The sequence below is a fragment of the Strigops habroptila genome, chromosome 11 (assembly GCF_004027225.2).
Source record: "Strigops habroptila isolate Jane chromosome 11, bStrHab1.2.pri, whole genome shotgun sequence".
NCBI lineage: Eukaryota > Metazoa > Chordata > Aves > Psittaciformes > Psittacidae > Strigops > Strigops habroptila.
Genome location: NC_046360.1, coordinates 22,069,153 through 22,093,851, shown reverse-complemented (window position 1 = coordinate 22,093,851; position 24,699 = coordinate 22,069,153). Strand labels below are relative to the sequence as shown.

The following is a 24,699-nucleotide window of genomic DNA, read 5'->3' as shown; positions in this document are numbered from 1 at the left end:
CCTTCCCCACATCGGTCACCACTTAGCAACAGCTTGTCAAGCCAATTCCAAATCTGAAAAGTGATTTCTCCAAATCTTCTTCAATTACTTTTTTAATAGCTGAAGTTTAACCTCCTCAAGCAGAAGAGACACTCCATTTCTGTTCCTTCATTTACCCAAATTGCTGTAAATCATACACACATCCCCTTGTGTAAGATGTGTAAATGGATCTGCAAGTAAACAGTATTTGCCAATTGCCTTTCTTTGCTCATTAGAGTTCATACTTAATATGTCAAATTTTCTACTACTTTAATAATAAACATTCATACTCAAACATTTCTATTTGCAATCTGTATGTTATTGGTGCAAAACCCTTGTATTTTTCTACTTCAGTTCCCCAGGCTATTAAACCTAGGATCCACTGTGCTAACTGTGGGCTTGCTGTGTGTCTACTCCGAGTTCCTTCAGGTAGTGTGTATCTTGTTGGGGCAAGCATGGTCTGCACCAAAACTTGGTCCTTAGTTGCCACATACTCGCTGCATCCTATGATCCTTACTACAGATTAATGTTCTCACTGACATGCTGTGACAGCTGCTTCTGGGAGTGCAAAGAGTTTCTGATTTGTCTGCCACCACTACCCACAATTTCTCCCATTCTTTTGCATCAGGGCTGCCCATATGGGTTAGCATAAGTGAACAGTAGTAGTAGCAGAGTTAGCCTGCTTAGAAGAGGAGAACTGGTCTAAGTCTTGATACAAAGCAGCACAGGAAGAGGACAGGAATGCATTTTCCAGGTAACTTGGTGTATCCGCAAAGTGGTCTAGATTGTACCAACCATCTCCACTTCAATCCCAAGGGTTGAGGTCTTCTGGCTAAATTCTGCACTGACAAATCAATGACCTGGCTCTTCCTGCAACGCTCTTTTCAAAGACTAAGTGACTCTTCTAGCAAGCTGAATGATCCAATACACAACATCACTTCTAACTAGCACCCTGAAGCTACTTCAACTTTTTTCAACTGCCCGTCTAACTGCTCAGCTTGAGTTTTTTATTGTCCAGCCTTTTGTATGTCCTTCATCACATGCCATCTGGACTCACTGCATCACAGATGCTGAACACAGGCTTTTTGCAGCACAGACGCAATACTCTGCATAACTTATCTTCTGTACTTCCACTCTGATTCCATTCCTGTTCCTTCAATAATTCAACTGCTGATTCCAAATCTCCCTTCTCCTACCCTCAGAGTTACTTTTCCTTTTCCTAACTGTAACAGACCAGTCAAATTGGTTGCAGCTCTCCACAGGCCATACTGCAGCAATCTTAATGTAACCTTAGAAATAATGCTCCCCTAACAGACTGCAAATGCTTTTCCACCCTTCTTCAATGCATCTTCAGCCATGAAAGCTTCCTGCTCCCACACCAGAATATCTTTCAGATGGCCTACATCCCTGAATTTTTCTCTGGATGGCAAGGAAGTCCTATCTTCTCTTCCTCACCTGGTGAGTGGTCAGCCCCAGTGGAATGCTACTACCTGCCTTGAACACCCAGATACCAAACCTCTATCCTGTACATTTGTTCTCAGATTCTGCTATTCCGGTTTTCTGCTCTCACGCCAAAAGACCTAATTCACCTGCACTCGCCATGAATTTGTGATCCTCCCTCTGAGCCATTTAATTCAGGCAACTTTTGCAAATTGCAGATAGACTCTACAAGCAGCACAGATGCAACTTTAAAAGGACAAATCATATATTGGCTTAAATGCACAAAACAAGTGGAATTTAACAAGCTACCAAGCACAGTACATTCACAGCAATCAACTCAGAGCATCTCTAATAGCAAACCATCCAGCAGAGAATTTCTGCAGCTTCCTGAAATGGAGCTTCAGGGCTCTTAAGTGGCCACCTTCCAACTCTGTATTTCCATTCAGGAATGTATACCTGCAGGGGTTTTTTCTCTTGAATCCTTGAAGTGCTGTCTCAAGAAAGCAGTTCTAGCTTTCTTATCCTGCATGGCTTTATTGCAGGCTTTTTTCACAGCTCTCACGCTTTTCCTCAGAAACCTGAGTCAAGATACTCACAGCTATACAGGTGAAACCCAGGCGAACGGTCATGACACCTACCCCTTGTTGAGCAGGGGAGGTTCCACCCAGCCCTCATCCAACCTTTCCATGCTGAGCTTCAGTGAAGCCCTAGCACTTTCCTGATCCAGCACAGCTCCAAGATGAACACGTGTAAAGCTATTGTGTAACAAAGTCATCTGAGGGAAGAAAAAAAAAAAAGGACACTAAAAACCATCAGTACAGTTCTGAAGGAATCACAGAAAAACCCAGTTTCCCCAGGACAATATGCAGTCAATCTCAAATGGGAGGACTGCTGCAGAGAAAATGAATATTATCATACACTACTGCCCGTATTTTCAAAGCATAAGTAAAAGCCTATTTGACCAGTAGAGCAGAATGGCAAGCAGTGCGTAGCAAAGGGGCACACTCTGCTTCTTCCAAGCATGTTCTGCGAGGTGCCTAGAGAAGCATTTGTGCAGATACATACTCCAGAGTTTGATTTGCAGTGACAGAAATGCATTCAAAGATGGAAGTAACTCACAGACTAAAGACCTTTCCTCAGAGGACAACATGCTCCTTGCACATGTACCATACTCTGCCACACTGCCTTTCCTTGGACCGTAACATCTCTCCCCCCTCCAAGAGACTGCTAAAAATCATTACATAAATAAGAAAAGGCACGAGTGCACTTTATGGTACTTGTCTCATAAAATTATTCCCTAAAAAAACGTCCATTAGGAAAACAGTAGTACTGCCAAGTCAAGCATACAGAACTGAAAAGAAGCCACAACTAAACTTTTCTGTGCAACCTTAACTTGCTCCTTCCTCACTCCTTGCTGTCAGCACTTACCAGCAGATCCCAATATAACCTCCAGCTGCTGACCAACATATTCTTCATTCCACCCCAGTGCAGGACTCCGGTGACCTACCACAGTGTTACACTGAGACTGGCCAGGTTAACTTTTTTCAGCAAACAAAGGAGATAACTAGCTCCTGTGTGTAGGTATGAATGGTTTACCAGCACAGGAATGAAACTGTGTCAAAAAAACTCGACACACACCACACCACAACCACCCCCAAAACCCAATCAAACACCAAAAAGAAGGAGGAAATTGGAGATATTCACAAGCAACCACAAGGCTCTTTCTCACAGGTACTTCACAGTTATGCCTTGGTTGATCTCCAAGACACAAGCAAGTCTTTTGGGGATAGCATCAGGGCACTGTTTCACACTCCTCCCTCTCCCAGGGAGGATTCATGAGGGAAGCAAGAGTCTGAAATATTCCCGCCTTCAAGAAAGTTACAGGCAAAACTCTGCATTCTTCTCCCAAGCTCTGTTATGTTCTTCCCTTTTCGAAGCTGCCTCACTGAAGTGTGGTATAAAAAACAAAACATGATTCTTGTTTATCAGCCGATTAGAACTACTCATACATCTTATCTGTGTTTCAGGACTGCTCTTAATTTTTTCTTCTTCTTGACACAGCTTTAATTATTTCAGTCTTCTGAAATGGGTCACATATATGACATATCTGTCCTCTTGGTTATATTCCTTTCCATTTTCGCAGTTCAATGAGATGGCATAAAACTTTGGAAATAAGTCACACTGAACACAGACCTACCTGTGAATCACAAAACCTACCTAGCAAATCAACACTATTAGATGCTCGCTTCCCACAACCAAACAGGAAGTCTGACAAAACAAAACAGAAAACCAGTGTTATTTTACTTTGCCCCACAATTACAGCAGGAAAAGCAACCACCCTACTGCAGCTGCACAAGAAAGCACAGACTCATCAGAACACCACTCACTACAGCAGCATGTGGTTACTGACATCCCAACTGAACTGGGTGCGTTCCTCCTCTTAGACTACAGCAAGGTGGTGCATGAAACACAGTTCAGATCCATTAACTGAAGAGAAAAACCATCTTTTTGTGGAGGTAATCCAAAATGCAACAGAGATAAGTACTTCCTATCACTGATTTGTTTAGATCTCCCAGCTGGTAATGCTTTTGAGCATGCTGTACGCTTAGCTTCCATGGCCCAGCTGTACCTCAGACGTGGAGGGCCTCAAACTTCATTTTAAGCTTACAATGAAAACGAACTACATTTACATAGCACTATCAGAATGCAAATGAGTTATGTATTTTGTGCCGAACAAAATCATTGCATCTCAGCAGATCTATTGATGGACTGATATGGTTCATAAAGACTCCGGTCCTCTCTCATCCATATTAAAATAAGGATAATTAAACCACAAAAAAGTGTGATGTTCAAGGAGCAAGAAATACAACATCTGCAAAAAGAATTTCAAAGTTTAGATCTAAGCACTCTCCAGAAGCCAGCAAATCAGGACTAGCTGAGCTCAAGGGACTCACACTCAGGACATCCTCCATCCAAACTAACCAGTCAACACCTCTTATGGATGCTTAACTGTGGTCAACATTCAAGCTTACATCTATTACCTTTCATGCCTATGAAAGCAGATGAACCATTAAGGTAAAGCTTTAACTCCCAATTTCTTCTCTTTAAGAAAAAAAAAACAAAACAGATATGCACATGCTCCAATTTTTTTACAAATAAAATATTTACAACACTAGAAAAGAACAGTAAGCAATTGGTTGCTTGGTACCTAACACTAGCACAACCAGTTGCAGCATAGTTCAGTTAAACTTCATTAAATATCAGGCTTACTCCTAGCCACTTAAACAGGTCTTATCACAACAAGGCATTGTTTAAAAGCAAACTAACAAACTTTGTCATCCCAATCCATACAAACATACATTTTGACAAGAACAGAGAGAAAAAAGTGACTATAATGATGCCACTTCTCACCAAAATACTTATCTGTATGCGTGTTAGGAAATAGTGTTTAAGTTTTTAGGTTGATAAATGGATTTATACATAAATGATCCTAGAAAATGCAATCAAATTTAAGCATCGACTGTACCAAAGATACACGTAACACTCCAACAAGTCTCAACTGGAAGACAAAAACAAAATGTAAGGGAAGTAAATTTTATTTGGTGTTATCCTATTATATAACCAGCTTACAACTGTTTGAATGTCATTCATCCAACTATTATAAAAACCACACCACTATGTACGAAATAATAACTTTTTCTCCAAAGAAAACACTTTAATTCTCTTTTGGTTTGAACTAAAGGATTTCAGAACATTGCAGAACAGCTTCATGAAATATACAGACAAGGATCCCAATTGTGCCTTTGGCAGCAACCTGACAGAACTGTAATCAAAAGAGAAATTTGGTCAAGCTCAATCTCAACTTTGTCCCTGAGTTTGACAGAGTTTGCTGCTTTAGAAATAAAGCAATTAACAGCTTTCATATTAAGGATCACACAGATAAACAAGAAACCAGGAGACAGCTTCATAGGTCTGTATTTCCTGTCCCTCTTTGCAGTTTCCTGCCTCATAAAATGTATTAAAACCAAATAAAACCACCACAAAACCCAGCCAACCACCTCTGAACTGCTTATAGATGAAGTTTAAAAGAGGAATGTATCCTTAATTTGCAAATACACAATAATTAAGCCACCTTAAATGTCCTCCTGATTCATATGAAATTCCATTCACGTGTTGAGATGCAAGAGAGCCTTACTCATAAGCCTTTCCAATATGAAATAAAATGAATTAGTTTAAAAATGTAACTTCTCTTTAAATGCATACAAACCATTTATGTTACGAAAGATTTATGAGACAAGAGAGCTCACTATTTGAACAGTGAGATCTCACATTACCCTACTTATGATAACACTAGCAGAAATAATACCACCACACAGCTGGGATCCTAACACTAGACAAGGCAGCATGATTTCAAGCTCATTTTATACAAGTTCTTCAATCTCCAAAGCACCTGAAGTGAGGGCTACACAAAACTACTCACTCTAATTATTAAAATGCATTGTACAGGTTGAGATATTCCCGAAGTAAAGTCCCAAAGTCAGGCAGAAAAAGACAAGACCCTAAAAAGAGTTCAGAAGTTCAACTGTCTTGGGGGTTTTTTACAGAATTATAAACAAGTCAATAAAGGAAATAAACTGTATGCAATGACAATCTATGATACACAAGTTTCAATCCTCTGCAATATGTGGAGCTGTACTCCATAACAAACTCCATACCTGACATAAATGCAAGACAGAATATAAAAATTTAAAAGGCAAAGAACTACCAAATTTATTTCATGGGACACAACAAGACAGAGTTTGTTTTGTTCTCACAGATTTCATAACAACTTCAGAAGAATCAGCAAGTCTCCATCTAGTACCTTTCAGGTGAGCAATGGAGACATCACCATTAGCTGACGAAGTGCACCTCTCCTTCCACTGTCGCATTTGGGCTTTTCTGTGGTAATTTGGTAAATCACCAAATCATCTAAAGTATCTCTGGTGATATTCTCCAAGTGGAAATTATCAGAGTTTAGGAAATCTTTCTAACAGTACCAGACCGAAGACACCGATACCAGAAAGCATTTCACACTGGGAACTATTTTACCACAATGCTATTACAGGGAAGTGGTTTTTAAGAGGTCTGAGCATCTGCACAGTTGCTACAGAATTAAACTAAAAGCCTTCAACTGTACATGTCTGAGCACACATTTTTTCATAGCTTGACGTTTTTTGGTCCATCCAAACACTGCAAAGGTAATGGTGATCATTATAAACCTGCCACTTGTACAGTCTGAAACTGCTAAATTCAGATTTTAGACCAGCAATAAAATACACCAGTAGTAAATCTAACCCAGCAGCCTAACATCTGATTTTGCAACTTCAGAATGTCCAGATTTTCAGCAATTAAAAAATAAATAAAAAATACAAAGCTTAAGTTTGAACAAGGAACAAGACATGAGGAAAACCGGTTGTAACAAAAAGAACATTTTCTATCCAATAATGGAAGTTTCAATATGCATAAATCCTTGAAATAAATTATTATTAAATATATTTAACATCCAATTCCACAGACAAGACAAAATTTTTATTGAGAAAAATCTGTGCTGGCATTTCAAATCTCAGACAAACCAAAAAACAACGGAGTGAAAGTAAGAAGTTTTATGATCAGCCTTCCGGAACTTGACACCTTCTGTCAAACATGGCTCAAAACTCCTTTTCTCTTTCAGCTATTTTTGACAAGTTAATCAACATCCTCATAAATAAATCTGCTGAACGAACTGATTTTCCACAGCTAGCATGGACACATGCTGTGTATTCCATGCATTTAGTTGTAAACATCAGAACTTCCTGCTCACTGCTTTACACTTCAGAACACCAACAACTTAATCTCTCTGCAGAACCCAGGACACATACTGATCTTATGGAAAAAATACAGCCCTTTACTGCAAGCATGTACAAGATCTGCTCTGCACATGAGCATTTCATGTTCCTTTCTTCATATACCGGGAGAGGAACTGGCTTCTGACAAAGTGGATCAGCTTGGTCTCTGTGCAGAACATAGTAACGATGGTTGTGGCAAAGCACAGAGCACCCATGCTGATGTGAATCAGCCTTGCCATCCAACCCTTATCGCAGCAGAAGAACACCTACAACAAAGGAAACAAGCAATTGCAGGAAAAACTAGTCAGCACAAGGCAGATTTACTATCTCAATAAAAAATAAGATCCAACACTTCTCTTGACCATGCTAACATCAACCACCAAGCTGAGCAGAGTTTTGCCACACACACTGATCCTCCAAATAAATCACCTTTAGCAGCCACAACGTTTGCTTTCTCAAGAAATTTCTGTCAGCAAAAATGAGTATTCAGTAGCTACCTGGTAAATGTGGACATTAACTAGTACCTGGCCTGCAGAAATATGTTAATTTAGATATTAGGAAAACTCCGCTGGTGCTGTCACACAAGTCTGTTACTTTGCAGCAACGCATTAGGCTATTTTCTAGCAAAACTGGAAATCTCCCATTCCAAAATACAAAGCTCTCCTTTCTAAAGCAGAATGGTTTTCAATTGGTCACATTTTTTGTACACTGGAATGCTACCATCTCCCTAATAATTAGTCTGTGCAATTACCATCTTGTAGTCTGACTAAATGTGATAAACGTGCTCTTAGCAATTATTATTTCTGTTCTTGTTTTGGTTGTTTTTCCTCTATTGCTTCATTATTACAGAATGTTTAATAACAGTTTCTCTGTGCTACTGCAAAACTTCAATTATTAAGAACTAAGGACATGGATTTATCTACAGACAGCAGAAATGTGTTAAATTTTATTGTACTTGTCAGATACACCTTCTACAGGTGGCAGAGAGAATTTTGTATCAAAGATAAAATGTCTTAATATTGTATCTTGCCTTGCCTGTAACAAAATCTTCCAGTCTATCCTTATAAGCCTTCTTTGCTAATGGTATTTCTCTGCCTGGGGTCACAAAAGTCATTCGACATTAATTTTCACAGTGAAAGCAGAATTCAAGAAAGATGCTTACCTCTGAGAAACCAGTGATCACTCCACTTATGATATAAATGAGCACCAAAAATGGGGAGGGAAGCAAGCCCATCAGAGGTCTGTAAGTGCTTTCTTTGAAGTAATCATAGATATAGTGGATGCTGTGAGCTATTCGAATACCCATGTTAAAGCAGTTGGCAAGAATAAAGCCCACACTGCCATGCCAGTGAGTCAAGAAATAAGAGATGCACAGAAATGTGAAAGACAAGGCCAGCATAACAAAATTGTACCTGGGAGAGGGGAAAAGAATCAGTTTATCAATGTGTACAGTTACAGTATTGATTTATGAACTTTATCTTTGAAGAAATACCACAATTTATTTTCTAAAACAAGGAACTGAAATTCTCTTCCCATTTTCTAATGGAAAAAGATACATTTGAGAACCAAGATGTTAATTAAAAAATTCACTGGAAAATACATCAAACACATTAAACCAAGAACTATATTATGTGAAGGAAATTCTGGTTTACTAATCAGCTGTGTACCCATTTCAGAAAGTCAAATTTAGTAATGATTACTCATGTAAAAACTTGTGCACTTTTGCTATTTTACTTTAGGTATGTATTGAAGAAAATTCATGCTCCACAAGATGACACTTTATTTAGTTTCTGCTCCAAACAGTGGCTCTGAAACAAGTTCACACTTCAAAGAGGTCATGAAAGCAGCACTGCTAAGTCTAAAAAGATACTACTTAGGCTGTTGGAAAGCAGACCTCATTGAAAGTAATTTGAAAAGCCTTGTAAGGGACAGCCACTCTGTAAGTGAAAAAAGCTTGATGGGAAGCACTGGGAAGGCCACCAGGCTTCAAGGTCAATAACCAGGATGAACAGAATACGGAACTGATCTGGGCTAGAAGGGGTCTAAGGAGATTGTCTAGTTCAACCTCCTACTGAAAGCAGATAAACCACTGAATTCAGACCCTCAACTGAGATAATTCAGAAGACTACCTGATACACAGGACCTGTACATGAAAACTTTTAACAGCTGCAAAATTTTGATGAGATTTAACTAATGGTTTGTCTTAAAAAACTGTAACTTCAAGCATGTATCTACAGAAAACAAGACTTTTAAATTACTTTTCCAGTTAGCGATGTACCAAAAGCTAATTTAAGAATCTCTATTCCTTAATTTCTGACCTTTTTACCCAAGCATTTAAACATTTGCTAAAGCTTCTACATCTAAATCTATGCAGACAACTAAACAGGAGTTGGTTTTCAGTGGAGCAGGCTATTTTTATGCTGGTTTCAAATGCACCAATTTCTGTGTAAATTCACTACAAATAAATTTTTAAGAAGATCGATGTTTATCAACAAATACAAGCATGTAAAAAACTCAATTAGAGCATGTTTGGTTGCCCATCTGTTGCACCTGGCTCTGGAGACAAGGAACATAGCTTAACGCTTAAACATAGTCACTTCTTAAAGTGACTGAGGAAAGAAATTTGCTCTTTGGAAACAAAGCACTTCCAGGCACATAACCCACCAGAACGACTGTTCTGTTTACATACTGAACTCCAAGTAGATTTATTACAAGAACATTCTGAGGACACTATTTCCCACCTGTCCACCTCTTCTTTACACATCAAAGCAAACGTAAAACATTCCGTTACTCCATTGACAGCAAGAAATAGGACATATAACGAGTAACATCGGAGGAGATCTGGACCTAAGAAACGCATTAGAATAATAAGTAAACATTACTTCTTTTATAAAACCACATTGTTTTTACACTCATTGATACTAAGAGATAAAAGTTGTAATGTTATCACTGATAATGGAAATTTTAATTCATTTGAACAAGTTTTCTTTCTGGGTATTTCGACAAGAATACAAAAAACCAAATAAAATAACAAACACCCAAGAACAGCAGTTATTAGAGTAACAGAAAAAATCTATCAAAAAAAGGATTTTATTAAGAGGGATTTCCTAATTAAAAACTAATATTTATCATAACCCAAATCTTGCATTGTACAGAAATCTGTGGAAATTCTTCCAATAGTCATTCTGAGCTAATAAAAGCAATACAATGTGTGGTTTGAACATAACAGTATGAAAACCAGAAAAGCTGTTCAATACATTCAAAACTCTGCTAGATGGAAAAAGATCTTCATATTTTTGATGGGTCAGAAATAATTCGTAAATGATTTAAAAATCATCTGTTCAGACCTTCAACTTTTTCTTGTACTTTAGAAATTCTAACACTGGGAAAAAAAATCACACACTTTTTAACAGGCTAGTGTGCATCCATGAGTATTCCTTCTTGATGGCAGCAATGTAGTTCATATTGCCAAGACTCCTCCTGTTTCAGTTTTAAAGAACAACTGCCCAAACTATGAATACTTTGGTTCCAATTTGTTGTATGGGTTTCGGAGGAGGGGGAGGTCTGTCATTGTTGGTTTAAACAGCTGGAATTAGCAATTTTACATCATGGAGTAGTCAAACAATCCTTTGAAATGTTCTTTTCCAACAATGTGAAACTGCAGGAAAGTAGAGCCCCAAACCTGATCATACTTATTTGGAGCTCCTCAGTATATTTTATTTTAAAGTGACTACACATTAAAGGTGCTGCTACGAAGGCATGAGTTCTGGACTCAGACAAGCCAAGTCACTGATTTCAGTAACAGTTTTACAGAAAAAAAATCTTATTTATCCAAGAAACCATAATAGCTGCAGTTTCTCTTCTTAAAGTGCAGTGCTTTTTTGCCAGCTCTATAAACCCTTACCTGTTCCAGAACTGAGCATTGAGCCTCCATAAATATCCAGAGCCAGCTGTGAATAGGCATAGCCAAAAACCGTGATGGTAAGGCCAATCAGAAGCACAAGTTTCAACAGCGATTCTAATACATTTGCAGCCATAGCAACATCATCCTGAAAAAAATTGTCATCCATTACATGGATCAGAATCAGCACCATCAGTTACTTTCACACAGATCTACTTCACAGAAAAAAGAAAAAACAAACCAAAACCAAATAGTTTGCATTGTACGTAAAGGTGTGAAACTTACCCTTTGTTACTGAATTACCCATACATGTAGCCTTAACTGTATTTACTATTCCATTTTAGGTTTTACAGGTTACATATTCTACACAAATGTTAGCCTTTAACATGCCTGTTCAAGGAAACGTGCAAACAGCACTTGCAGATGCTTAACAGTTAGTAAATGGCAAAGAGCAGCACAGCACCTGCCCAAGGCCACCAGCTGAATCAGCAGAAGGTCAGATTTTTGCCACATGAGACTACAGGATTTGCCCCATCAGAAGAAGTAACTTCTCAGTTCTACTACCTCATTACAAGAAGCATTCTTGTAGTTCTTGTAATGTAATTTCACTACATCGAAGAAAAACTCTTAATCATTTTGCCAGTTATACATATCAGGTGCACTATATATAAAATATACATATATGTACACTTTTCTTAGCCCACCAATGCCCTGTAGCATGGGATTTGTTCAGCTGCATGCAGATGTGCAAGAAACAGGATTACTGCAAAGACATGTCATAGCATCAGACAAAAGCCCAGGCTGACCTTCAAGACTGATGAAGAATTTCATACCTAAAGCATACACAAAAATTACTCTGTGGAACAAAGCTCTTGTTCATTTAACCACTGATACTCCATACACAATTCAAAAGCTCAAGACAATTGTTTTCTTCCCAAAACTGCATTCTCTGGAAGCATTACTGTTTAATACAGAACAGCTACTTATGTTTTCAAGTAAATATTTTCAGACAGCATTTATTTAATACAAATAGCCTGCTTTCATGGTTTAAATAATTGCCTAAGTATATCTGGAAATACAGGGTACAGTGGGGTTTACATTGCACCCTTTGGAGCACCTGATGTTAACATCATTGATAGCACAAGGTAGTACTATGCCACTGCATATCTTAATTTCCATTTCATTAGCATTTTACCTAATTTCTTGCCTTTTTGGTCCAGCCTCACTCAACAGTTTTGATCTCCACTTCAACTTTTCAATTATAACAGCCTTTATAATCAAGTTTAAACATAGTTCTGTCAGTCACACTTCTGTGATGCAACTTATCTGTAACAAAAATCAAGCACTTAACATGTAATTAATCCAAAATTAAACATACCTGCTTCTGATCCTTTACATTCTTCCCTCTTTCTAACACTTTGGCAAAAAAGACATAAAAACTCTCCTCAATAGGCAAAAAGATAAACCTGGCCACCAGCGAACCGAGATTATTCACGATATCATATACACCTTTAAAAAAACAAACAAAATAACAACATAGCAGCAACCTGTGATTTTTTAGACACATTTAAATTCCAATTCTTTAACAGTTACATGAATTCTAACTTAACATTTCCATAGAACAAAGAGAAAACAAGTGGCATTTTATGCAACATTAAAGCAGTGTTCCCTAAAAATTCTGTCACAGCAACCACAGCTCAAAATTACAAGGCTTGCTCAGAGATGGCAAAGCCAGGACAAAAGCATCAACCACAGAGATGTGAATCTAGTAACAGCACCAAGCCACTTTTAATATTCTTATTGTAGAGGAAGTTAAAGGTCCTGATGAATTTCACTGAACGAGAACAGAAACGTAAGGATTTACTGATACAGAAGAGAAAGATACCTAGTTTTAGGGTGAGGTTCTTCCTTCGTTTCACTTTCACTGCAGTGGAAGAGCAAGCCTACACGACATTTTACCAGCACTTCCATTCTCAGCAAAACACCACTACAAACCTGCTAAGACATCTACATGTGCATGTGCATACACACACACACAGAGTACAGTCAATCCACAGCGTCCAAAGTCAGGCATACGGGTAAGTGCTTTACATATTCACAGCAAAATAGGATATGGTTCTAGCTGACTTCACAGGACTTGGACCAATGCTCCTCAACATTCTGAGAGTACAGGCATTTTGTACTCATTGATCTTTTAAAGACCCTTCAAGTAAGAGGCAGCTCAATTGTTCTGCAGGTGAGGAGGATCAGAAGCAGCCACAGTTACTGGTGGCAAGCACATCTACTCAAGTATTTACACGGGAACATACTACTGCCAGCAACTGAAAGTAATTCGAACTAGCCAAGCAACTTCTAACAGTGGGCCAGCAACTACAGCCTATTTTCCTGCCCTGAGCTGGAAAAGACCCAAGCTGCAAAGACCTGAGCTGCTGCCAACTCAGTCATCTGAATAGCTACTGCCATACGTTACTCTGTAGCCACACTGATTTCCTTTACAGAACATAATTCAATTTTGAGAGGCAACGCTATAAACAATGACATTCTTGCTATAAGAGCTAATAGAGATTCAAATGGAAGACACAAAACAGCAGGAAAACAGATTTACAAAAACCAAAGACAACTGTAATACATCAGATACTAATGAAGTTTTAGGGGAGTTTGGTGGGTTCTTTATTTGTTTTTGTTGGTCGTGTTTTCGGGGGGTTTTGAGGTTGGGGTTTTTGGGGGGGGGGTTTGTTTTGTTTTTAAGAAACAAGATACATGGTATTACACATCCAATTGGAAAGTTCTGATCCAAAATAAAAATAAAATTTAAATCCAGGATCTTAAATTATTTCCTATGTCTATATCAATCACTCTCTGACATGTACCTCAAAGGCACAAAGGCTCTGAAATCTTCCCAGATTTTCAAGTTATCTTCAAATACTTTGACTCATTTTCAGAACCACCTGAAGAGCAGGGACTAAGAAAATTGTGCCACTATTCCACAATACCATCACACTTACCCTGATCTCCAAAATTTAACACATTCAAAAAAGTCATCACATATCGTTCACCTGTAAGTTCAAAACAAAGAACTTAAGTATTGGGAAATATTTAGGAACTTGTTCTTGTTCAGGCACTTCCAATATTAAGTATTCAAGAGACAAAGTCCAACAGGACAGCACCTAGGTCAGAATACCCTCAAAAACTTCATTCAGGTTAGTAACATCTGCTGGCAACAATCTCTGAAAGTTACGTGCCCACTCCCATTGCTCCCCACCTTCAACTTTCTCAAGCTTTATGTCACTTTGGTAAATAGTGTTCAGTAGCCCCTCTCCATCACTACTATAGATCAAGCCTCACCCTCTGTCAAAATCTGTTTCAAGAAGGACTGTTTGAAGAAACTCCAAGTCAACCGTGCTTCCTTCCAGTTAACAAAGCTCTGCAAAAAGAGTACTGAAATGAAACGTGCTGAAACGAAAAAGTACTGAAACATGACTGAAACAGAAAACAGAAAGCCAGTACCACACTGTAGGCTAGCTCTAACTGTACTGATGAGGAAAACCCACAATGTCAGTTACCAACAACTAACCTAAAACATTGCTAAACTCAAGCATCAACATCACTCTGATGTGGCAAACACTTTTTCCCTTGCTGGAAATCACTGTTGTTGCAGATAAATTACCCAAACAAGCTTTCTTCAGAAAATATTAACCAAAGTTAAGAGACAGGAAAAAAAACAACCCCACATGCATGCCAATATAACTTTCACCTTCACTGTAGATATCAATTGTTTACTGCTCTTCAAACTGTCCCTACGCATCCTGCGACCAAGAACCACCATTCTCTTTTCAATCTGTAAATCTTTTTCAAAATGCCATCTTCCTCACTGCACCTTTTCATTCCCTTCTTCGCCTCGTTTTCTTTTGAGAGATATTTGAGTATCTGTAGGATGCTGTGTAACACCATGTATTTTTTGTGGAAAAGTCAATGTACCAAACCCCATGGTAAAATGATTCTGGTTTCCACCCTGCTTCTGATCCAGTGTGATACCTGGTCATTCTCCCCCACACTGTGTTTTATCTCCAGTTAATGGTTTGTGCAAAGCTGCTAAAAGGGAAGCCAGCCACAAGCCCATAAGCACAAAGAGGTCAAGTTTTCTAACTCTTTTCTGACAAGGATTTTACTAATACAAACTATAAACAGAATTATGTATTTATTTTTTTTCCCTTAATCAGTCATATCTTCGACAGTGCAGAGATATCCCCCAAATCACTCAACTCCACTATCTCCAACTAATTTTCAAAGCTCTCTCAAGACAGACTTCAAACTGTGCAACCTACCTCATCTTCCACCAAGTTGGGCAATAGAGCTTTCATTCTAGCAATGGGAAATGATTTCTTTGTTGCTTCAGGAGATCCCAAAAACATCACAAAATAAATGACGTAGCACAGTACCAGCACACTGGTATATAAAAGCTGGAAAGACAGGGAAGGACAGAAGAAAGAGTAATATAAAATAAACTTACAAATGTAGAATTACAGGCTAGAATTACATATTAAGAGTTCCAAATTCAGTGAGAAAAAAAATTTATTAAGTAGTCCTTATTCCTGTCAATAATTAAACTACATATAGACTTAAATTTAACACCTCTCAAGAATGCTATTGATCTTAGTTTCTTTTTTTTTTTTTTGTAACTTATAGGTTATCGTAATCCTTTAATAACTTTCATGTTCTATTCAGCATTTTTAGAATGATTATTTAAAGTCCAATTTAAAGCAATTATTCACTCAATCAAAAATCAGGTTGATAGAATAGCTACTGTCTACAACTATTACTTCATAGAATCATAGCATCTTCTAGGTTGGAAAGGACCTTGAAGATCATCGAGTCCAACCATTAACCCAACACTGAAAAAGAAAACACAGGAAACTTACCTGAGCCAAAGAAAAAATGTAGAGGCCCCAGTGAGGGTAAAGGACTACCAAAATAACTGTCAAAACGCATTTTGACACTACTGAAAGGCTTTCAGCAATTACCTTTAAAAAGAAAAGAGAGAAGGGTTATTTTCTGCCAACTTAACCACGCACACAAACTTAAATTACATTAGTTTCACACACAGAAATTATGTAGGAATATGTAGGAAGACTTTCAAAGTCAGCACCACTTTATCACAGTCTCTTTCTGCTAAGTCGGCCATCTGAGATTGCACTTTCTGTGCAAATTGTCTTTCTTTCTTCATTTCACAATTCCTCCACTGCACTTTCCCAGTCCTTTGTATGGGACATAAGGTAGAAAATATTGCTTGAGACAATCATGTTCTCAATTGCTGTATTTCACAATTTCATATCAACAATCAATTGAAATGTGGAATCATGGAAGATGTGTGTCTCTCCCTCCGATTAAAACCACTAAGGTTGATGACCACTAAGGTGATAGTTTCTAAATAAACCAACTTCCTTGCTTTAACAGCTACAAATTCATACCTGTTACAACTATGTTATACAGTACTAAACCGCATGCACAGGGGGTTTTTTTTCATATGCTTGAACACAGAAAGATCTAGCTCAGCAACCCCTTCTTTTCAACAAAGGTAATTCCATACACACACATATACCCCATGTACTTTACTAACCTTAAGTCTCACAAACAAATGAGCTTGTGCTAAAACCCAGAATGGTTCTCCCAGAAGTTCAATAATTGCAGAAAGACCAAATGCTACTACACCAGCCTGATAATGAGGAACCACAGAAGGATCAGGTACTTCGAGCAAGTATAGCCAGACTAAGCCCAAGCAAACAGACCAAAAAACACCAAGAGGGACTCTAAAAAGTTAACATAAAAACAAAACAATAGAAATGTTACTTTAGCAGGAAAAAAAAATAAATTAATAAAATTAGATTAAAATGTCACCTAATGGCCATAAATGTTTTAAAAGGCCCTGAGGAATAATTTCTATTGCTACTATACCAAGAACGACTTTTTTAATGTGTGTCATGAACATCTTTAAGGCATTGTTTGCAAGACACAAAATATTTTTCTAACTTGTCTATTTTCTACTCAAGAACCCAACATAAGGCCACCTATCTGCATTTCTCATTCCCTAGGACCAAACAATTCTGATCCCTTATCAGCCTGCAGAATACCGCATTTTTTACAGTCTGTGGTTACCAGGGGTTTGGCAGACAAGTTTTGGATCTTGCTGTAACAGATAAAGATGCCACCACTTCAACTGTCTGTCACACTCTTCCAGAAATCACTGGTTCTCCAGAAAGCGACAGCTGCGTGATAAGAAAATGCATGCCTGCACCTCAGGTATGCCAGTCCACAATGCTCTACTGTAGCTCAGAGCCACTTTGACTAGTGACTGTAGCTGAAAAGCCAAGCTAGGCACAGGAGTGCAGGCACGTATCACCTTCTATTGACATTGCTGCAGGAACACAAAGCTTCTGGCAGAGTGCAGGAAGTTTTATGTCATTGAGGCAGGATCTATTTGACCCTCCCATTATCAGATCCCTGAAGTATTTGACATCAAGCTCCTAAGATGTATTTCAGAACCTTCAAGAAAGTTAATCTTCATTATAAGTTATGCTTCTGTACGAGGAAAAAATTAAAAAGAAAAAGGTGCACACAGTCATTGTTAACTCCCCTATTTAATGCCCACTTGAAAGGCTGTCAAACAGCAGAAAACTGATTATAATACAACTGAGAGAACAGATCCAACGTATTGAAAATACCAGTATTAAACCTATCTCTGAAAGCGACAATTCCTCTTCTTTATAACTGTATGCAGATAACCACGCATAACCCCCCAAAGTGTGATTATACTCTGCCTGCAGCTTCACATAGACTTCAAGCTATCCACTTTCTGCTATAAACAGCACTACAGTGTAAAGTAGAAGTCCTACTTACTCCCTGTTGCTTAATTCCAACTCACTCTTTCACCTTTTCACATCTCTTCTACACAACACAAACACTGATGCTGCCCTGCCATTAAACTGTATCAGTGCTTAACAATTACTCCAGGGTGACAGAACAGCTCCTGATAACAGCTTGGGTCGATGCACTTTCCCATGTGCTCCAAAAAGAGATACATAAAGTACATAAATAAAGCACATAAAGTAAAGATACATAAAGTACATAAATCCTAAAGGAATAGACTTAACCAGCTTCCTACATCAGTCCTGAAACATGCTGAGGCTACTAAATGCTCAATGCTGAAATAATTACCTCAGTAAATAAACACTTGCTCTCATTTTGCGAACTTTCAGACAAGAACTAGAAATAAATTCCAAAGAAGTAAATTTTTAAAGGTATCTTACGTCAGCCACAACAGATTAATTGTTTTGGTCCAGTTTCTCTTTGTGCTTCCACTCAGACAAGCTCTGCGAAATGCCTCCCTGGCCAAGAAGATAACTGTTGAATACAGCAGAGTGAGCCTAATGGAGGAGAGAAAGAAAAACAAGGAGAGAAAACGACTTCTTTACATAGCGCTTCCGATATCCTTCATGCAGTAACATCACTCACAGTTTTTACACAGGACTGCCTGACAGACAAATCTAATGGGTACACAAGAGAACATGGTGACATGAGGTCAATTATCACCATACCCAAAAAAAAAGAGGGAAAGTCATGTAGCTTTTCCTCAGCAAGTTAATGATTTAACATGGAAAACAGGCCACCAGTACCTCTGAGGTGAAAAGAACTCAGGAGACAGTGAATGATCAAACACTGTAAAGGACCCAACAGTAAATTAAAGAGCGTTATGCAAAGCATTACTAGTGACCCTGCCCACGAGGTCCTGCACAAAAGCTGCCCGAGAGCCCCTCCGCTCCCGGGGAAGCCGCACGGTGCGGTCGCCATGCGGGAAGCCGGCCTCCCGCCCGGGTGCTCTGCAGCCTCCTCCTCACCTCACATTGACCACGCCGATCAGCTCCCTGGAGAGGTAGCGCAGAGTGAACGCGTTCAGCGCGAAGGTGACCGCCCGGAACAGCACCTGTGGAGAAAGCCGCACGGGAAACACCTGCGGGCCGAGCGGGGCTGAGGCGGCCGCCGCCAGCTACCGAGCAGGAGGAGGAGGAAGGCGCCCCGGGTCGCGGCCGCACCTGCAGCAGCGCGCTGGAGGAAGCCAGCCGGGTGGTCTGCCCGAGCACCTCCTGCGAGCCCATCGGCTCCGCCCGGGCCCACCCGCACCAAGCGGCGACGCCGTCGCGCCGCGATCGCGTCAGCGCGGCCGGGACCGCCCCGACTCCGGGCGGAGAACGGGCACGGGGCGGGAAGCTCCGGCTCATGCCGGGGTTCGTGATGTAACAGCGGGAACGTGCCCGCTGCAGCAACGCTTCTGACAGAAACGGTTAACTTCCAAAACAACCGGGCACGCCGGGCTGCTCAGATGCTAAACTCAGCGTTGCGCGCCAGCTTTCTGCTCCGCACGCAGGTACTCCGCTAAAAGCAGCCCAAAAACTGCACACTGGCTTGTGAGAAGTGATACCGTATTAATGGCATTTCCTGACAAACGCTATTTTCGAGAGAATTCTAAAAAAGAATCTCCATGCAGGTTCCACCAATTCCTTGCTAAACTGCGGACCAGTCTTCCCTGACTTGAGGAAGAGAATGAAACCTGAGGTAAAGCATCCTCACTGCAGGAAGAAGAAATCTTACTTCATTTTGGTAAACAAAATAAAAATTAAAAAAACCACCACACACGCAAAAAAAAAACCAAAACCCAAAACAAAAAAACACCCTATACAAAAACCCCACAAACCAACAAAAAAAAACCAACCAAAAAAAAAAAAAAACAAAAAAAAAAAAAAAAAAAAAAAACCAACAAACCAAAAAAACACCCCACACACAAAACCCCCCAAGCACACCTTCAAATAGCAAAGTCACAATTTAATTGTAACAGACTTGAATTTAATCATACACTGACTTGAAGTCTTCCCAAACAGGTAAGACTTCAGACTCAGTGTAAATCAGCACAGCAGGTCCAGGCTATTTCAGACTATTAGTTAAAACCATGAAGAGATTGTACCTTTCTACGTTACAGAACATTCCCTTCAGAAGCATGGCACTTCCAGCTCAGAAGTCATATTTTTCACAGTAATTCACAGTTGAACTAAAACTTCACATCTAACAGCTGTTCAGAAGAGCAGGCAGAGAGTATCTGAGCCCTACTTGATTAGGATCTTAAGAGAAGCTAAGTAACCAACTAAAAGTCTTCAAGCTCATACAAAGAACCCATCTCTACATGAATTTTGCCCTCTACATGAAACCCCCTCTTCCTTTGAGGCACCACTTTCTTCTTTCTGTGTTCAGAGTAAAGTGTTTCAGATTTCTTCCTTTGGTCATTTTTGCTGATAACATTATTTAATTAATCTGGAAGTGGTGTATAGATGTGGTTTATGTGGCAGAGAAGTATATCTCTAAAAACCTAACAAAAAGAGATTATTATCCCATTGTAAAGATGGAGAGATAGGGACACAAAGAAAAAACTAATCTGTGTCTGGTAATGGCAGAGACAAGAAAAGATCACAGATTTTGGGTTACACAAAGCTATTCTATGTAGAGAGGATGAAACATTGTCACCTCCCCTTTCTAACAGGCAGTTTTCCAGTTCTCAAATGGAAAAGGCAATTAAAAATGTCCTAACTCAGATTCTGGGCTTTTATTAGTGGCAGTAATGGTGACAGCAGAGATCAAAAGACTTCTAGTATGTTACAGCTTGTGCTGATATCAATAGGGGCAGTTGAACTGTGGGGATTAAAACACACCACAAATTACCAGATAGGCTGAACAGGGAAACAAAAATGAAGTCAAGGAGCATAAGGCATGCAGCATCTACCAGCACTCGAGTAAGGATTCATATTATTCTCTCTATACATATACAAACATTTTCATGACAAAAGAAGGGAACTTCAGTGAATAAAAAAGGAAAAATCAGTGTGCTAACTGGCCTTTCCAGGCATCTGCCATGGGCAATAGTAAATGATAGCTAGTGATGTTTTGTTGGACAGTTTGGCTTGTCACCTCGTAAAGCTGAAAGAGAAACAGCTGCAAAGCATGGGGAGGTGGGTAAAGAAGAGAAACAACTATAACTTCAAATGGTTTTAATAGGAACCAGCTTTGCCACTTCCACCCTTTTAGCATTAATGCATCTAAGCCACTAGATGGCAAACCTCCCGTACGAAGACAGGCTATGAAAGTTGGGGCTGTTCTGCCTGGAGGAGAGAAACTGCGTTGGAATCCTCAGGGCAGCTTCCAGTATCTGAAGGAGGCCTACAAGAGTGCTTGAGAAGGACCCTTCATCGGGGACTGTAGCGACACGACAAGGGGGAATAGGTTTAAGCTTAAACAGGGTAAGTTCACCTTAGGTACAAGGAAGTTGTTTACTGTGAGGGTGGTGAGGCACTGGAACAAGCTGACCAAAGAAGTGGTAAATGCTCCATCCCTGGCAGCATCCCTACCCATAGCAAGGGGGTTGGAACTAGATGATCTTAAGGTCCTTTCCAACCCAAACCATTCTATGATTGTATGATAATACTAAATAAGAAGTTATCTTGTGTACTGTTTCCTTTACCTTGTAAAATATTAACTGCCTTCATTTATTGTTCGTATCAGATATATGCAACTTGAACAATCACTATGACAAAAGCACTGTTTCTAGAGGGTAGCACATCTCAAATTCTAACCTACAAACCTGAATTATAAAGGTGATAATGAGTAGGTACTGAGGCAAAACATGTATATCTCCTCCTTCCTATGCATTCTGCAAGATGAACTTCACAGTTTATATTTGCTGCTGCAGGTTTGGTCTCAACTAATGCATTACTTGTGAAAATACAGAAGTGTTTTGGGAGTGTAATAGCCATAATAAAGATACAGAAACAGATTTTGCAGCTATGAGCACTCACACTTGAAAAATCTCTGCTAGCTAGTGCTTGGCATCTCTGCACTACAAAATCATGCCATGAGCTCCAGGCTTCTTCCCTTGAGGAACAATGTACTCAAAAGATATGGAGATGCAGAAAACATGCAAAAGAGATTTGTACTTGCTATGCAAACACATATGTTCACAAACCCTACTTGATTTAGTAGTCATACAGAAATAAGGCTCTGTTCGTTAAAACAGTTCAGAGCTGCTGAGTACTCATGAAAAATGATCCTCCTGTATTTTAAGAATTCAATAAGAAGTGCTATTAAACTTGCTTTGACCTCAGCATGACATGTTTCTGCATGAAATGGCCTTAAGACTTTTAAAATCAACAGTGACAATAACTCCATGAAGATGGAAAAACAGACACAGTGGAAGGACTCAACTGGCAAGTGCTTCTGATATATAGATTAGAGGAGTTTGGATTCTGAAAATGCACTGAATACAAGACATTCCTGTCAAATATTCCAGTTTTCTTTTCTTCTTTGAGTCACTTGGAGACTTACTTTTGAAGTAGATGGAGACATGCAGGAGTTATACTAAACAACCAGGAGGATCTCTGACACAAAATGGAGTGGTTTTGTTACTTTAAGTAATTCAGCACCTATGAGGAGAAGAATCACTTAATGGAATGATTTATAACGGTGGGAACACAGAATTTGTGAGTCACCATATAGTGCCTTCAAATTACATTTGTGCAATATTATATAATATTGTGCATGATCATGTCTAGAACAAAATTAATTATGAATCGGTATCTCTTCATGTCATTCATTTCCATCTCCCTTGAGAGCTGACTTCCATTCTTCACTGAAATAATCCCTCTGAGCAAGACAGTCATTAGTCTGCCAAATTGATAGAATAAAATATTCCCCCTTTATGGGACCTCCTTTAGCACTCATGACAGTTACAGCTAAGTGAAATACATTTTTTGGATTCCTCTTATTCCTTAGGGGCAAGCAAGGAATCTCTTTAATAAAACAGCCCCAGCATGTTTACCTATTCAGTTTCAGAATCTCCCACATTATCCTTAAACAGTTGAACTTCACTTTCACTACAAAACCCTGAAATCCTATTAGAAAAAAACCTCACTAGCAATACAGGAAGCAGCACTTACCACTGTCCAGCAGACTTTTCTCAACTACAAATAACAGAAAAGGAGAGCTCCGAAAAGGCCTGTTTATCTTTTAGTGGGAGGTCACCTAAAAGCAACTTTTCAGTATAGGGGGATAATATTGAGAGTCAAAGTGATCTCTCTCTCTAATCCAGATGTCCATATAGTTAAGTTACTGAGCCTCCAATTAAATTGAAAACATTACTTCATTGCAAGTCTTTCTGTTGAGACAAAAGTACAATTATTGTCTCCTCAAGGAGGTCCAAAGTTATCAGACAACTCACCTTGACAAGTCCTACTATTCTCAGCTCCTTAGGAACAAGACTCTACTCTCCAGGTTTAGCTTCACTGCAACAAACATAGGATGACTTAGGTCTAAGGACTCCAGCTGTGCCCAAACACCACAGTTCTGGTGATGGACAAATAGCAAAAGACAAGTGAGATTAGTTATCACGAGATACTTCTCTGCAAGTCTTCAAACAGAAGATCTTGTGCCACGCTAACAATGTTAGGGGATTTCCTCAACCTTGTCCCTTAAGGAGATTGTAAAGTAAAACTCCCCTCTTGCTTCTCTACTAAATAAGTTGTTCTGGTTTATTTCTTCTTAAAGACGTACCTTTTTCCAGCTTTGCCAATCAGTCCGTGCTTGTGTGCTGAGCAGCCAAGTAGAAGAAACTACTTCCCTTTGTTCAGCCAAGTTGTAACTGTATTACAATTGAACCATGATGTGTCAACACATCTGTAACTTGAAAATAAAGAGAAATTTACATCCACTCTCACTACTAAAATTTGTTTGAGCAGGTCATTGTTTGGTTTTGGGTTTCTTTTAAGCAACAGGTATATTGAGCTAAATTCATAATAGGAATAAACCACCTAAATATAACAGCAGCAATCAGCTGTTGCCTCAGGCATTTTTGCTTCCCGCCCCCCTGTACAGAGTCACGCTTTAACTGCAGAGGGTAAGAATTTGCCTATTACAACAGAAGATGCTGTCATCCATTACTGCATTCCTGACCACATCTCCATCCTGGTGAAAAGAGTGGTTGCAGTACTGTCAAGACACTTGGGGATAAATTATTAGGCAGCTTACTCAAATATGGGAGGTATGGCTTTAACATCATGAGGGAGGAAGACGCTCTAGATACGTTCAGTGGGCCCCTGAGGGCCACATGAGCAGCTTGATGCTCGTATCTTTGTATTCGCTATACTTCCTATGTTCCTAAGAATTTATGTTATGAAAAGAGCTGTATATCCTACCAGATATTCCATTTTACCAAAAAGTCAGCATCTCTACCAAGAGTCATGGTTTGGCTTCTTGCCCAGTTGAAAGAGGTTGAAAACACAGTCAACTCTATAGCCCATAAAAGAGCAAAAGTAACACAATCCAAAACCAAAAGTAAGCCTTCCCATGTTTATGTAAGTTCAAAATTCTTGAGAAAATCTTTTGTCC

At 39.2% G+C, this 24,699-nt stretch overlaps 1 protein-coding gene across 2 annotated transcripts; it reads right to left on the bottom strand.

Moving 5' to 3' along the window:
* Nucleotides 1-5,038: 5,038 nt before the first annotated feature.
* Nucleotides 5,039-22,762, bottom strand: RFT1 (RFT1 homolog). 2 transcript variants are annotated; one of them, XM_030500595.1, is made up of 13 exons: nucleotides 22,642-22,762; nucleotides 19,116-19,201; nucleotides 18,528-18,644; nucleotides 16,841-17,030; nucleotides 16,143-16,244; nucleotides 15,549-15,683; nucleotides 14,569-14,647; nucleotides 14,229-14,279; nucleotides 12,602-12,732; nucleotides 11,227-11,371; nucleotides 10,064-10,169; nucleotides 8,485-8,734; nucleotides 5,039-7,588 (listed from the first exon to the last, which is right to left on the bottom strand). In XM_030500595.1, exons 1-13 carry the CDS (start codon nucleotides 22,660-22,662, stop codon nucleotides 7,424-7,426), a joined length of 1,578 nt encoding a protein of 525 aa, XP_030356455.1. In that variant the 5' UTR covers nucleotides 22,663-22,762; the 3' UTR covers nucleotides 5,039-7,423. The 2 variants fall into 2 exon arrangements, with proteins under 2 accessions (XP_030356455.1, XP_030356456.1); XM_030500596.1 differs by lacking the exon at nucleotides 22,642-22,762 and adding an exon at nucleotides 19,311-19,415.
* Between the last annotated feature and the right edge of the window lie 1,937 nt (nucleotides 22,763-24,699).

Coding starts and splice junctions, on each gene's coding strand:
- RFT1 (XM_030500596.1), bottom strand. CDS start 19,373: ATGGGCTCGCAGGAGGTGCTCGGGCAGACCACCCGGCTGGCTTCCTCC. Junction 18,645..19,115: donor ATCGGCGTGGTCAATGTGAG/GTGAGGAGGAGG, acceptor CTCCTCCATTAG/GCTCACTCTGCTGTATTCAA. Junction 8,735..10,063: donor TGTAAAGAAGAGGTGGACAG/GTGGGAAATAGT, acceptor CCCCTCTCCCAG/GTACAATTTTGTTATGCTGG.